Raw genomic sequence first — 14,045 nt, 5'->3', positions numbered from 1 at the left:
GTCATCGCTGTGTTTTAAAAATGGCTGCCGAGAGTACCGCGGTAAGTTTCAGTAGCCATTTTGAAAAACAGAGCGGCGCCACCGCTGGCCAGGTACAGCAGTGATAGCGGGCAGAAAAGGGTGGGGTTGTTTCCTGCCCGTGAAGAAACCACTAGAGCACCAGACCCTTCAAGGTAAGACCAGGGAGGGCGGTGGCGTGGTGTGATGTGAGGGGGCAGCGGTGCAGCAGCAGGGTAATGGGCAGTGGCTGGGGGAGCCCCAATGACCTTTTCTGCCCGAGGGCCTCAACCACTGTCAGTCCACCCCTGGCATAACCGAGGGGCCCTTTTACTAAACTGTGGTAAAAAGTGGCCTGTAGTAGTTTGGACTTGTGAAATTGGTGTGCGCTGGGCCATTTTTTTTTACTGCTGCTGGGAAAAAGGGTTCTTTTTAATGGGGTAGTAAATGGTCGTGCACTAAAATTAAAAATAGCATGTGGCTATTTACTGCCTGAGCCCTTACCACCACCCATTGACATAAGTACATAAGTACTGCCATACTGGGAAAGACCAAAGGCCAACAGTGGCCAATCCAGGTCACAGATACCCGGCAAGATCCCAAAAACGTATAAAACATTTTATACTGCTTATCCCAGAAATAGTGGATTTTCCCCAAGTTCATTTAATAACGGTCTATGGACTTTTCCCTTTAGGAAGCCGTCCAAACCTTTTTAAAACTCCGCTAAGTTAACCGCCTTTACCACATTCTCTGGCAACGAATTCCAGAGTTTAATTACACGTTGAGTGACCTGGCGGTAAGGGCTCATGCTCAACATCGAAATTACTGCTGGGTGCCCACACTACCCTGGTAGTAGTGTTGATTTGGTGCACGCTACCTGCTTGTCAGCCCTACCGCGTCTTAGTAAAAGGAGGTCCCCGGACTACAGAGAAGTGAGAGTCGCCAGCACCACGGACCCTGAGGCAGGAATTGGAAGGCCGTGGCACATAGAGACTGAGCGACAGAAAAAAATGGAAGCAGCAAAAGTCAAAGCAAAGATAAGTGCTGGGTTTGACCTATAATCGGGACAATAGTCTGTGAAATAGACTGGATGGACCGTGCAGGTCTTTTTCTGCCGTCATCTACTATGTTACTACCCTGTTTCCCCGAAAGTAAGACATCCCCCGAAAATAAAACCTAGTAGAGGTTTTCCTGAATTGGTAGATATAAGGCCTTCCCCGAAAAAGTAAGACCTAGCAAATTTTTGTTTGAAAGCAGGGCCGCCGAGAGCCGGACAAGGCCGCCCCCGGGTCGCCCCCCCACCCAAGGTCGCCGGGCCCCCCCTCCACCCACCCTCCGTCGCTCCCGGAACTAACCTTAAACGCCTCCTTTCACCTTCGCAGCAAGCAGCAGCAGGGCAGATCTCTCCTTCCTTCCGTGCCCTGCCCTCGCGGACGTTATGTCAGGCGAGGGCGGGACACGGAAGGAAGGAGTGGCCTGCCCTGCTGCTGCTTGCTGCGAAGGTGAAAGGAGGCATTTAAGGTTAGTTCCGGGAGCGACGGAGGGTGGGTGAGCCAACCCCGATCCAAGCCCGATGTTGCCCCGAAAAATAAGACAGCCCCTGAAAATAAGACCTAGCGCATTTGGGGGGGGGGGGCAAAAATTAATATAAGACAGTGTCTTATTTTCGGGGAAACACGGTATGTTACTATGAAAGATTTAAACTAGAAATAAACAGTAGGAGGTTTTTTGAGCCTATGATGACAGCTAGTACTCCAATGAATTGATAGCCATAGAGCGATGTTTTGGGAGTCTGTTGAGGCTTTTTCCTCCGTGTACAAGAATATAGAGTTTGAAGTTTAGAGCTTAGGATTCAAAAGGGGGGCAGACTCAAGAAAAATGTCAGGAAGTATTTTTTCACAGAGAGAGTGGTGGATGCTTGGAATGCCCTCCCGCGGGAGGTGGTGGAGATGAAAATGGTAACGGAATTCAAACATGCGTGGGATAAACATAAAGGAATCCTGTTCAGAAGGAATGGATCCTCAGAAGCTTAGCGGAGATTGGGTAGCAGAGCAGGTGGGGGAAGAGTGGTTGGGAGGCGAGGATAGTGGAGGGTAGACTTATACGGTCTGTGCCAGAGCCGGTGATGGGAGGCGGGAAATACTGCTGGGCAGACTTGTACGGTCTGTGCCCTGAAAAAGGCAGGTACAAATCAAGGTAAGTTATACACACATGAGTTTATCTTGTTGGGCAGACTGGATGGACCATGAAGGTCTTTTTCTGCCGTCATCTACTATGTTACTATCCTGCTTATAATCGAAATAGAAAAACGCCTATATTGTGACCCAAATCGGGAGATAGACGTTTATCTCACAAAAGCGAATAAAGCTGTATAATTGAAAGCCGAATTTGGACGTTTTCAACTGCACTCCGTCGCGGATGCGGACAAAGTTGATGGGGGCATGTCGAAGGCGTGGTGAAGGCGGAACTGGGGCGTGGTTATCTGCCGATCAGAGATGGGCGCCTTTCGCCGATAATGGAAAAAAAATATGCGTTTTTAGCGAGAATGTAGGGCACTTTTCCTGGACCCTGTTTTTCCACGAATAAGGCCCCAAAAAGTGCCCTAAATGACCAGATGACCACTGGAGGGAATCAGGGATGACCTACCCTGACTCCCCAGTGGTCACAAACCCCCTCCCACCACAAAATATGCCGTTTCACAACTGTTTATTTTCACCCTCAAATGTCATACCCACCTCCCTGGCAGCAGTATGCAGGTCACTGGAGCAGTTATTAGGGGGTGCAGTGGACTTCAGGCAGGTGGACCCAGGCCCATCCCTCCCCTACCTGTTACAATTGTGCTGCTTAATGCTTATTAGTCGTCCAACCCCCCAAACTCACTGTACCCACATGTAGGTGCCCCCCTTCACCCCTTAGGGCTATAGTAATGGTGTAGACTTGTGGGCAGTGGGTTTTGAGGGGGATTTGGGGGGCTCAACACATAAGGGAAGGGTGCTATGCACCTGGGAGCTCTTTTACCTTTTTTTTTGTTTTTGTAAAAGTGTCCCCTAGGGTGCCCGGTTGGTGTCCTGGCATGTGAGGGGGACCAGTGCACTACGAATCCTGGCCCCTCCCACAAACAAATGCCTTGGATTTATTCGTTTTTGAGCTGGGCGCTTTCATTTTCCATTATTGCTGAAAAACAAAAACGCCCAGCTCACATATTGTCGAATAAAACATGGACGTCTATTTTTTTCGAAAATACGGTTCGGTCCGCCCCTTCACGGACCCGTTCTCGGAGATAAACGCCCATGGAGATAGATGTTTTCGTTCCATTATGCCCCAGGGGCGTATCTGGACTCCGGCGGTAGGGGGGGCCAGAGCCAGAGGGAGGGGGCACATTTTAGCCCCCCCCCGCCGAGCCCTCACTGCCACCAATGACTCTCTCCACCCCCCTCCCGCCGCCAACCCTCCCCCACTGCCGTTCTTACTTTTGCTGGCGGGGGACCCCAACCCCCGCCAGCCGAGGTCTGCTTCCACCTGCCGCTGCCGTAAAAACTTCTTCTTCAGCCGGCGGGGGACCCCAAACCCCCGCCAGCCGCCCCGCGGTGTTTAAAATTCATCTTCGGCCTCCGTGGCCGTGCTGCTGTGATAGGCGCTGTTGAAATCCACTTCGGAGTCTGACATCGTTGTACGTTGTACGTGCTGCGACGTCAGACTCCGAAGTGGATTTCAACAGCGCCTATCACAGCAGCACGGCCACGGAGGCCGAAGATGAATTTTAAACACCGCGGGGCGGCTGGCGGGGGTTTGGGGTCCCCCGCCGGCTGAAGAAGTTTTACGGCAGCGGCAGGTGGAAGCAGACCTCGGCTGGCGGGGGTTGGGGTCCCCCGCCAGCAAAAGTAAGAACGGCAGCGGGGGAGGGTTGATGGCGGTAGGGGGGTCCAGGGCAAAATCTGCGGGGGCCCAGGCCCCTGAGGCCCCACGCAGATACGCCCCTGTTATGCCCCTCTATGTTACTTAGTAAAAGGGCCCCCCCCCAAGTTTTCATTTCTAAGCCACACAAATGCGTTTTCTTTCTTTTGTGCAATAATATTAATTTATATGGTTTTTTTTTTACTCAAAAACAGACCTATTTTTCAGGATTAATGATTAAAAATGTTATTCTTAAGCCAGCTAACGGCCCCTGACAATGTTAAGAATTAATGCTAACTGGGTTAAAAATTTCACATTTTAGTAAAAGTAAAGGTTAACAAATTGACAACAGGACACTTCTTACCTAGTAAAGATCCCAGAGAAGAAAACAAAGATTAAACATTAACGTAAACATTTTCAGAAAATGAAATGCAAGCCTAATTGCTGGCTGGCCAAAGCGATGGAGGCAGGAATCCCACCCACCCCATGGGGAGTGAGGCCCAGCTGTAGCCCGCAACAGTCCTTGTAGAATTGTCAACTACTGTGGATGGACTAGATGGGATAGAGTTAAAATAATTGTGGTGGGGAGGAGAGGGATCAAAAGCCACCAGCCAGCATGGTCTCAGTCTCAGTCTCTCCAATGCTCGATCTATGCAATTTGTACATTGAACATTGATAAGATGTTAAACCAAACCTGCTAGCTGTATTCAGGTCACTGAGAAAATGATAGAATAAATGATTAAGATATAAATGAACAAAAAAAACCAGGAAAAAAAAAGAAAGAAAATTTTTCTATTTTTGAATAAAGTTAGATTCTGAGGTTTTTTTTTGAGCCGACGATCAAATATAGCCGATTCAAGGTAATTTGCAACATAAGGTTCTTTGGAACATTGTCCTGAAATCGGCACCAACTGAGGCACTTTTTTCCTCCGTGTTCTCTGTCACATGTTATTTAAGTAAAAAAAAATAATGTTGTGAGCAGGACTCCTTCACCGCAGGGGATGAGTCCCAAATGACTGCTGCTATTTTGGAGTATGACACCAGAAGGAAGAAATGACTGGGGATTATTCCAACCTGAAATGGGGGGCGGGGGGGGGGGGGGCATAAGAGAAAAAAGGATGGAAGGATACTTGGGGAAGCCAGAGAGAGCCAGTGGCAACTCTAACTGACAGACTGGATGAAACACTTTCCTTCTTATCTTCTGTCTTTCAACATGTCATTATTGGGGTCATTTAGTAACAGCACATGCGAAGGTCATTACCGTGCATTATTTGTCACAGGGGCCATTGCATATGATCACTGACTAAGAGCTGCAGCACTAGTAAATGAGTTTAGCATGCTCGTCTCCCGCGGTCCGTGCTGAACCCGGATATTCAATGCCAGGCGGTTTACGGTGACCGGCATTGAATATCCAGGGTTTTTTTGGGCAGTTTGAAGATAACCGGCTATGTCGATATGCAGACATAGTTGGTTATCGTTAAACCGGCCAAAGATGTACTAGGGTTTGACACCACTAAATTTGGCCACCCATGCTCCTTCCCCTTGTATTTACCCACAGGGGGTAAAAAGGTCCCAATAAAGAAATGGCCATGCAGTAAATTTGCACTTAACACCACCCATTGAGCTGGCACTAAGGGCTCCCATGCTAACCTGATGGTAAAAATACAGAAATAAATTTCCACAGTCCCAGGAATAGGGTGCACTGGGGGGTGTAATTACCACTGGGCTGCTGTGGTAGTTCCAGATTGGTGCACCAACCTTTTAGTAAAAGGGCCCCTAAAGTTATAGAAGACTGTTGAGCACATGGCTAGCACGTATGTACTTTATTTATTTATTTGTTACATTTCTACCCCACATTTTCCCACCTATTTGTAGGCTCAATGTGGCTTACATAGTACCGGAGAGGGAGGCGCTTGCAGACTCCAGTGATAACAAATACAAAGTGATGTTGTGGTAAGATAGAGATCATGTGGCATAGCCACATTAGGGAATCATACAACGAAAGAGTTGAGTTTTGTCCATTACGTACTTTAGTTTTGTTGTAGGGATGAGGCATTTAAGTAGGATCGGTAGGGTAAGCCTTTTTGAACAGGTTAGTGTTTAATGATTTCCGGAAGTTTAGGTGGTCGTAAGCCATTTTCAAGGCTTTTGGTAATGCGTTCCGCAGTTGTGTGCTTATGTAGGAAAAACTAGATGTGTAAGTTGATTTGTATTTAAGTCCTTTGCAGCTTGGGTAGTGCAGATTTAGGTATGATCGTGTTGATTCTGATGTGTTTCTAGATAGTAGGTCGATTAAGTCTGTCATGTATCCTGGGGCTTCACCGTAGGTAGTTTTGTGGACCAGGGTGCAGATTTTGAAGGTAATGCGTTCTTTGATTGGGAGCCAATGTAGTACTTAACTGTTACAGTTACATGTGTAAGTGCTAATATTCTATATTTACATATTAGACAGAGAAATTACATTTTGAATTGCCTGGACTTGGTACTAAGTCAAGTGAAAGTACGTAGAACCAACCTGGTCGTCCAATGCAAGTTCACAGAATGCAGGAATATATTTAGCCCATTCCACCAGAACCAACAGCTGATGTTTCATTGACTCACACACGTCAGTAATGCTGGCAATCTTTTTGGCTCTTATGTCTCCACTTATCATGGACATTGGCGAAGATATCTGTAAATTCAATGTGAACAAACTGTTGAAGACACAACTTTTGGGTGTAGCATTAATGACGTTCCAGATCCCTTGCAAGTCTAAGGGGTAGGTTGGGCTGACTCTGCCTATTGGGTAACACAGGTGACTTCCTGGGGCAACAAGCCCCAGGAATGTGCCAAAAACCAAGGTTGACTTGCTGCAAAGGAAGAGACAATCATGAGAGACATGCGATTCGGAGCAGATGAATAGATAATGGTGAAGATTCAACTGCTCCAAATTTTGAAGCCACAGCCACTAAATTCTTGCCCTGGCCCTGCTCATCCATTCTCATTTGCTTTTTAATGTTTTAAACATTCGTGTTAACTCCAAGCTTCTTGTATTCCTGTTTTACTTTTTGCAGGAGGAGAACCCTGCACATGAGACCAAATGTAAGGGAGGACATGAAAAGGCCACGTGTAAATTTTCACATGGCCACACTAAGTAAACCCAGGGATTTCAGTCACTTATGAATAACCCTGGTTATAAAGAGAGCAGATTTGAAAGCCATTATCTGGATACATAGTGATTTCCCAAGTGAAATTGAACCTTTCAAAAATTGCCATCCTCAGAGGAGATTAAATGTGTTTGTTTGGGGTTCTCGAGCTGTCCACTTTTAGTAACAGTGCTGTACAGGATATCAAAACTTCTTATGTGATACCAGTGTTCAAGAACATATTTTCCAATTGATGGACTGTATGTAAATTTATCCAACTTCAAAACCATTGGATTTCCTGGACCCCTGACACAGGCACCCTTGCTGAAACACGGCCATGTCGGGTATCCTGGCTGAATTTCCATGATTGTTTTCTGAGACAGTGAACAATAAAATTGTCTTCTCTGGTGAACCTCTAAAAGACGTCTTCTTGTGTTCTCTGCCTCAGCCATCTCTGCTCCTCTCTTTGATTTTTATAAAATTAGGTCAGACATACGTTTATAGACATTGGCATGAACACACATCCTTTTACTATAGACTTTGCTATAGGCTAAAAATAGGGCCCTTCCTGCCCAGTTGCCCTGTTATAAAATTACCCTCTGCATATGCCTCTCCCCCATGCATGAGACAGACTCCATGCACAAAGACCGAATCAGTGGATTTCAGTTTGCTCTGTCCTGAATCTCTCCTCTGCATAAGGGATGTGAGTCTCAGGGTTAGGGGCCCTTTTGCTAAGATGTGCTAAAAGCTGGCCTATGCTTTGAGTAGTGTGTGGGTTTACAGCACTTTTAGCGTGGCTGTAAAATGGTTGCATTTTCCATTGTAGCAATAATAACCACGCACTAATTTTCCCAGTAGTATGTGGCAGGGGCGTAGCCAGACCTCGGCGGGAGGGGGGGCCAGAGCCCAAGGTGGGGGGGCACTGTTTAGCCACCTCCCCCCCGCCGCCGCCGCAACCGCAACCCCCCCCCCCGCCGTCACCCACCCCGCTGCCCCGCCGCCGCATCACGCCGCATCAGGTACCTTGTTTGCTAGCGGGGGGTCCCCATTCCCCACCAGCCACATACGGGGCCATTGCAGGACGTAAGGAGTCAGAAACAGATGATCACACAACGAAGGCGCCGGAGTCGACCAGTGCTGAAGAAGACTCTTCAGCTGGTGGGGATTGGGGACCCCCACCAGCAAACAAGGTACCTGATGATGCGGCGGCGTGGCGGGTGGGGGGTGGGGTCAAATGTAGAGGGGGCCAGGGCATAATCTGTGGGGGCCCATGCCCCCGTAACCCCACGTAGCTACACCCCTGGTATGTGGCCATTATCAAGTGACCCCTTTATACCTATTTTCTAAGCATTAAAGGCTCACGTGCTAATAGTGTGCTGATCGGTTAGCGTGTGGCGATATAGCTATGCTAACTGATTAACCCTGGGCATGCCTACAGTCCACCCCTAAACCAGTGGCGTAGCTACATGGCGCCACGGGGGCCTGGGCCCCCGTAGATTTGGCCCTGGACCCCCCTGCTGATGACCCTCTCGACCCCCCTCCTGCCGCCAACCCTCCCCCACCGCCGCCGTCGCCTACCTTTGCTGGCGGGGGACCCCAACCCCCGCCAGCCAAAGTCCTCTTCTTCCTTCATTCTGTTTCTGAGTCTGACGTCCTGCACGTTGTACGTTGTACGTGCAGGACGTCAGACTCACAGAAACAGAATGAAGTCTTGCGCCGGAAGAAGAGGACCTCGCTGGCTGATCTGCAAGGCTTCATCCTGTTTCTGTGAGTCTGACGTCCTGCAGGACGTCAGACTCAGAAACAGAAGGAAGAAAAGGACCTTGGCTGGCGGGGGTTGGGGTCCCCCGCCAGCAAAGGTAGGCGATGACGGCGGTGGGAGGTGGGGTCGAGAGGGTCGTCGGCAGGGGGGTGTCAAAGTTGGTGGTGGTGGCAGAGGGGGGGGGGGGGGTGGGGGTCGGCAATGGCAGGGGAAGGGGTCAGCAGTGCTGGGGGGGGGGGCTAAAATGTGCCCCCTCACCTCGGGCTCTGGACCCCCTCCCGCCGAAGTCTGGCTATGCCCCTGCCCAAAACACAACCTCAGCGCTAAAAAATAAAATGCAGTTTTTAGCCCTTGAGCGCACCCCATAGTAATGGGTTTTAACCTGCTTACTGCAGCTTAGTAAAAAGGTCCCATAGTTTGAAGTAGACAAGTACTTGTCACACCTCAGCTTTTGAGGCTCTCACCCCTTTACCCCTCATACTAAGTCACTAAGCAGTGGAACATCTGTGCAGCAATAAACTGACTTCAGTCACCTGCATTTATACGGCTTAATGTGCTGGAACGGATGTAATTGTTTATCTGTCACTTAAATGAGCAGGTTTAGAGACATAAGCATATTATTTAACTCTGCTGAGGGAAAAAGAAACCTTAAGGTCAAGTGTCTTACAATCTCATGTTAAACAAAAAGTTATTATTAGACTTGGTGGTACCTTGTCCCAGTCAGCCATGCGTACAGACATTTCTGAGCGGTATTTTATTTTCAGAGTTTAATGAGTTTATACACTTTTCTTTTTTTTTGCCTTAAATGCTTCTGTATTGTTTTAAGGCCTCTTTTACCACGCTGCAGTAAAAGGGCGCCGGCGCTGCTTTCACTGCGTGTTTAACACATGTGCCGAGGCCCCCTTTTACCGCAGCTGGTAAAAGGGAATCTCACTTTCCTACAAGAAATGGCTGGGCGGCAAGTAAAGCACTTGCTGTTTTGCCATTTCGGGGGGGGGGGGGGGGGGGGGGGGGAGGGGATCACTTGCCACCTCCCGTTGAGGTGGCGGTAAGGACTCCCGCATTAACCCGGCAGTAAACCAGACAGCACATGGCACTGCCTGATTACTGCCGGGTACATTCCAGCGCTACAAAATTAAATACATTTTTGTAGAGCCGGAAATGACGGCGCGCTAGGGGTGGGAGGAAGCACCGGGCTGCTGCGATAGTCCGGCGGTACTTCCTGTATATCGAGCGGTAAGCCCACATTGATCTTACCACTGCTTTGGAAAAGGAGCCCTTAGTGCGCAGCTTCAGCACCGTGGAATAGATTCTATAAATGGTGCCTAAAAATTCAGCGCCAAAGAAAGCGCTTAGCACTATTATATAAACCACACTCACAGTTAGGTGTGGTTTACAGAACAGTGCTTAATGCCAGGAACTTCAACTACATTTAGACTTTACCATTTATATCAATGTAAGGTTACCATATTTTGTCCCCCAAAAGGAGGAAACATGCCCCACCCCTTTCACACCCCGTCCCCTTTCACGCCCTTGCTCCGACCCCTGTCACATTTTCCCCTCCCCCCTGTCACACACCACATCACTCCCCCTCCCCGTCACCCCCCTCCCATTACCTTACTAGTGCCCTGGTGGTCTAGTGACCTCTTCGGGGCAGGAAAGAGCCACCTTTTTCCTGCCCGAAGCGCTGCCCTGCATGCATCCTTCCTGTTCGTGATCTCGGTGCCGATTCAAAATGGCCGCTGAGAGTTGAAATCTCGTGAGGTCACGTCAACTCTTGGTGGCCATTTTGAATCGGCGCCGAGATCACGAACAGGAAGGATGCATGCAGGGCAGCGCTCCAGGTGGGAAAGAGGGGGCTCTTTCCCACCCTGAAGGTGGAAGAGGTCACTAGAGCACCAGGACAGTAGTAAGTAAGGGGAGGGGAGGCTAGCAATCTGCCCATTTGTGCGGATTTCTTGACAAACGGGTGGGCCGTCCTATAGGATGGCCCGCCCACCAGCCTGCTCATTTGTCCAAAAATCCGGACAAACGGGCAGATTGGCAAAACCCTTCTGGTTGCCCGGACATGTCGGGATAATTCTGGACATATGGTAACCCTACATCAACGAAAACTTGGTGTAAATCCCCACATGCAAATTAGGCACGGATTCTATAACAATGTGCTTAAATTGCAAGAAAGCCTCGACGCACCCATGCTCCTCCCATGGCCATGCCCCCTTTTAGGGTCAGACTAGGTGAGTCAATTTGGTTTTTATGTGCCATCATCTACTAAGTAAAGAAACATTTGAAGAGAATAATCAATACATCTGAAGAAGAAGGGTTACCTTTGAAAGCTAATCCAAAATGTATTAACAGTCCAATAAAAACGGTATCATCTTATTTTCTTGTCTATGTTTTGTTTTATTTCTATTTAATACCTTTAAAAGAACATAAGAGTAGCCATACTGGGTCAGACCAAGGGTCCATCTAGCCCAGTGGACTAACACAGCTACCACATCACTTTACTATAAACAACGTGGCTTTTGGAATGATACATCTACTGGAATTTAGGTGATAGTCCTTCGTTGTTAAACTGTACAGCGCTGCGTAACCCTAGTAGCGCTCTAGAAACGTTAAGTAGTAGTAGTATAGTCATTAGGTACCTGTTGTGAAAGAACTTCTGCTTGAATTAATGCGTTGATTGAAGGCAAACTGCTGTCTTCATAACTGGATCTCCTCGTGCTTATTCGATCTCGTTCATTTTGCACGGCTGTAAGGAAGAACTTCAGTTCAACAGATTTCATTCAGTCATCCAGATCTTGTATTAAATAAAACCTTCTTTAATACTGCGTTTATAACTTCACCCAAGAATCTAACCTGCATAACAATTTTGAGTATAGCATGGTCTGTTTTGTTGATCAAAACTTCTGTGATGTAGGTATAGGATAGAATGCCTTGAATGAAATAGACTGACAGAAGCAGCTGGTTCCTAGTAAGTAACGGAACAATTAGTCTGCCGCAGACAGGTGGAAATTCAGAGAAAATATTTCTTCACTCAATGTGTAATTAAAGTCTGGAATTCATTGCCAGAGAATGTGGTAAAACTGGTTAGCTTAGCAGGGTTTTAAGAAAAAATCTGAACACAGTCCATAAGCCAGTATTAAGATGAACTTGAGAAAATCCACTGCTTATTCCTTTGATAAGCAGCATAAAATTTGTTTTACTCTTTTGGAATCTTGCCAGGTACTTGGACCTGGATTGGTCACTTTTGGAAACAGCATATTGGGCTTAATGGACTTTTGGTCTATCCCAGGATGGCAATGTATATGTTCTTATTTTACTTTTTATTACATTTGTACCCTGCGCTTTCCCACTCATAGCAGGCTCAATGCAGCTTACATATTATATACAGGTACTTATTTGTACCTGGGGCAATGGAGGGTTAAGTGACTTGCCCAGAGTCACAAGGAGCTGCCTGTGCCTGCAGTGGGAATCGAACCCAGTTGCCCAGGACCAAAGTCCACCACTCTAACCACTAGGCCACTCCTCCACTGACCCCTGTGTTTGACAATTGCTCTGAGCAGAGTGGTAAATATAACGACACAGCTTCATGAAGACATTCCCAGTGGAGTGTTTGGGTCAGGGAGAAACTTGCATACATACAAGCTAATACTTTGTTTATGCATCTCTGTCATTTCTCGTTTGGAAGTTTACTACATAAAAAAGTGGGGCAAGAAAAGCAATTGGTTTTATATCGATCTCCCTTTAGCCAGTTTGAAAGATCAATTACCCACGATAAATGAAGGAGGGTATAAGAAGGCCACATTACATTAATATGACTTAACATTAGATTTACCAAAGTGTGCTAATGCTTTACTGCTCTCTAACACCGTTAGTGTGACGTGGAGGGGCATTTTCGAAAGAAACGTCCAAGTTGCGATTTGGACGTCCTCGCAAAATGGCGAAATCCAGGGGAGGGGAAACCCGTATTTTCAAAACAAGATGGACGTCCATCATTCATTTCGAAAATACCGTCACAGACGTCTAAATCCTTAAATTTTGACGTCCCTAGATTTGGACGTCCCTAGACATGGACGTTTCTGACTTTCGGTGATTTTCGAAACCAAAGATGTCCATGCCAATTACGTCCAAATGCAAGCTATTTGGGTGTGGGAGGAGCCAAGATTTGTAGTGCACTGATCCCCTTGACATGCCAGGACACCAATCAGGCACCCTAGGGGGCACTGCAGTGCAGTTCATAAAATGCTCCCAGGTGTGGAGGAGTAGCCTAGTGGTTAGTGCAGTGGACTTTGATCCTGGGGAACTGAGTTCGATTCCCACTGCAGCTCCTTGTGACTCTGGGCAAGTCACTTAACCCTCCATTGCCCCTGGTACAAAATAAGTACCTGAATATATGTAAACCGCTTTCTGAGGTTGCAAAAACCTCAGAAAGGTGGTATATCAGTCCCATTTCCTTTCCCTTTCCCTTACCTTGTGTGCTGAGTGAGTCCCCCAAAACCCACTACCCCCCAACTGTACACCACTACCATAGCCCTTACGGTCAAGGGGGGCACCTGTATTTGGGTTTGTGGTGGGTTTTGGAGAACTCGCTGTTTCCTCCACAAACGTAACAGGTAGGGGGGTATGGGCCTGGGTCCACCTGTCTGAAGTGCACTGCAGTACCCACTAAAACTGCTCCTGGGACCTGCATGTGCTGTCACGGACCTGAGTATTACATCTGAGGCTGGAACGACATATTTTTAAACATGTTTTTTGAGGGTGGGAGGGGGTTAGTGACCACTGGGGGAGTAACGGGAGGTCATCCCCGATTCTCTCTGGTGGTCATCTGGTCATTTCCGGCACCTTTTTGTGCCTTATTTGTTAAAAAAACACGTCCGGGTGAAAATGTCCAAGTGTTCGTCAGGGACGCCTTTGTTTTTCTTGATTATGGGTCAAAACTTCCAAGTGTTAGGCACGCCCAAGTCACGCCTTCGCTATGCCTCCAACACGGCCCCTTGAAATTTGGACGTCCTTGCGACGGACTTCAGTTGGAGACATCCAAAATCGGGTTTCGATTATACTGATTTTGACATCTCTGGGAGAAGGACGTCCATCTTCCGTTTTATGTCGAAAGATGGACGTCCCTTCTCTTTCGAGAATGAGCCCATTATTATCCTATTGCATAGCATGAGACCAGTCATAAATCGCTCACATTAATGAACATTAGTGTGCAGTAAAATGGTACTATGTTTTAATAAGGACATCACGCAAAGTAATACCTGCCA

At 47.7% G+C, this 14,045-nt stretch overlaps 1 protein-coding gene across 2 annotated transcripts in view; it reads right to left on the bottom strand.

The window, feature by feature from the left end:
- The window catches only part of HNF4A (hepatocyte nuclear factor 4 alpha), a 159,023-nt gene that overhangs the window by 20,645 nt on the left and 124,333 nt on the right, over positions 1-14,045 (bottom strand). For both annotated transcript variants that reach the window (XM_030211758.1, XM_030211757.1), the window contains exons 4-5: positions 11,424-11,530; positions 6,407-6,562 (exon numbers count right to left, since the gene is read on the bottom strand). In XM_030211758.1, the coding sequence (XP_030067618.1) occupies positions 6,407-6,562; positions 11,424-11,530 (263 nt within the window). The remainder of the gene's footprint in view (positions 1-6,406; positions 6,563-11,423; positions 11,531-14,045) is intronic.

The sequence above is a fragment of the Microcaecilia unicolor genome, chromosome 8 (genome assembly GCF_901765095.1).
Source record: "Microcaecilia unicolor chromosome 8, aMicUni1.1, whole genome shotgun sequence".
Classification (NCBI taxonomy): Eukaryota; Metazoa; Chordata; class Amphibia; order Gymnophiona; family Siphonopidae; genus Microcaecilia; species Microcaecilia unicolor.
The sequence above is the reverse complement of the archived record's forward strand: the minus strand, read 5'-3'. Positions and strand labels throughout refer to the sequence as shown.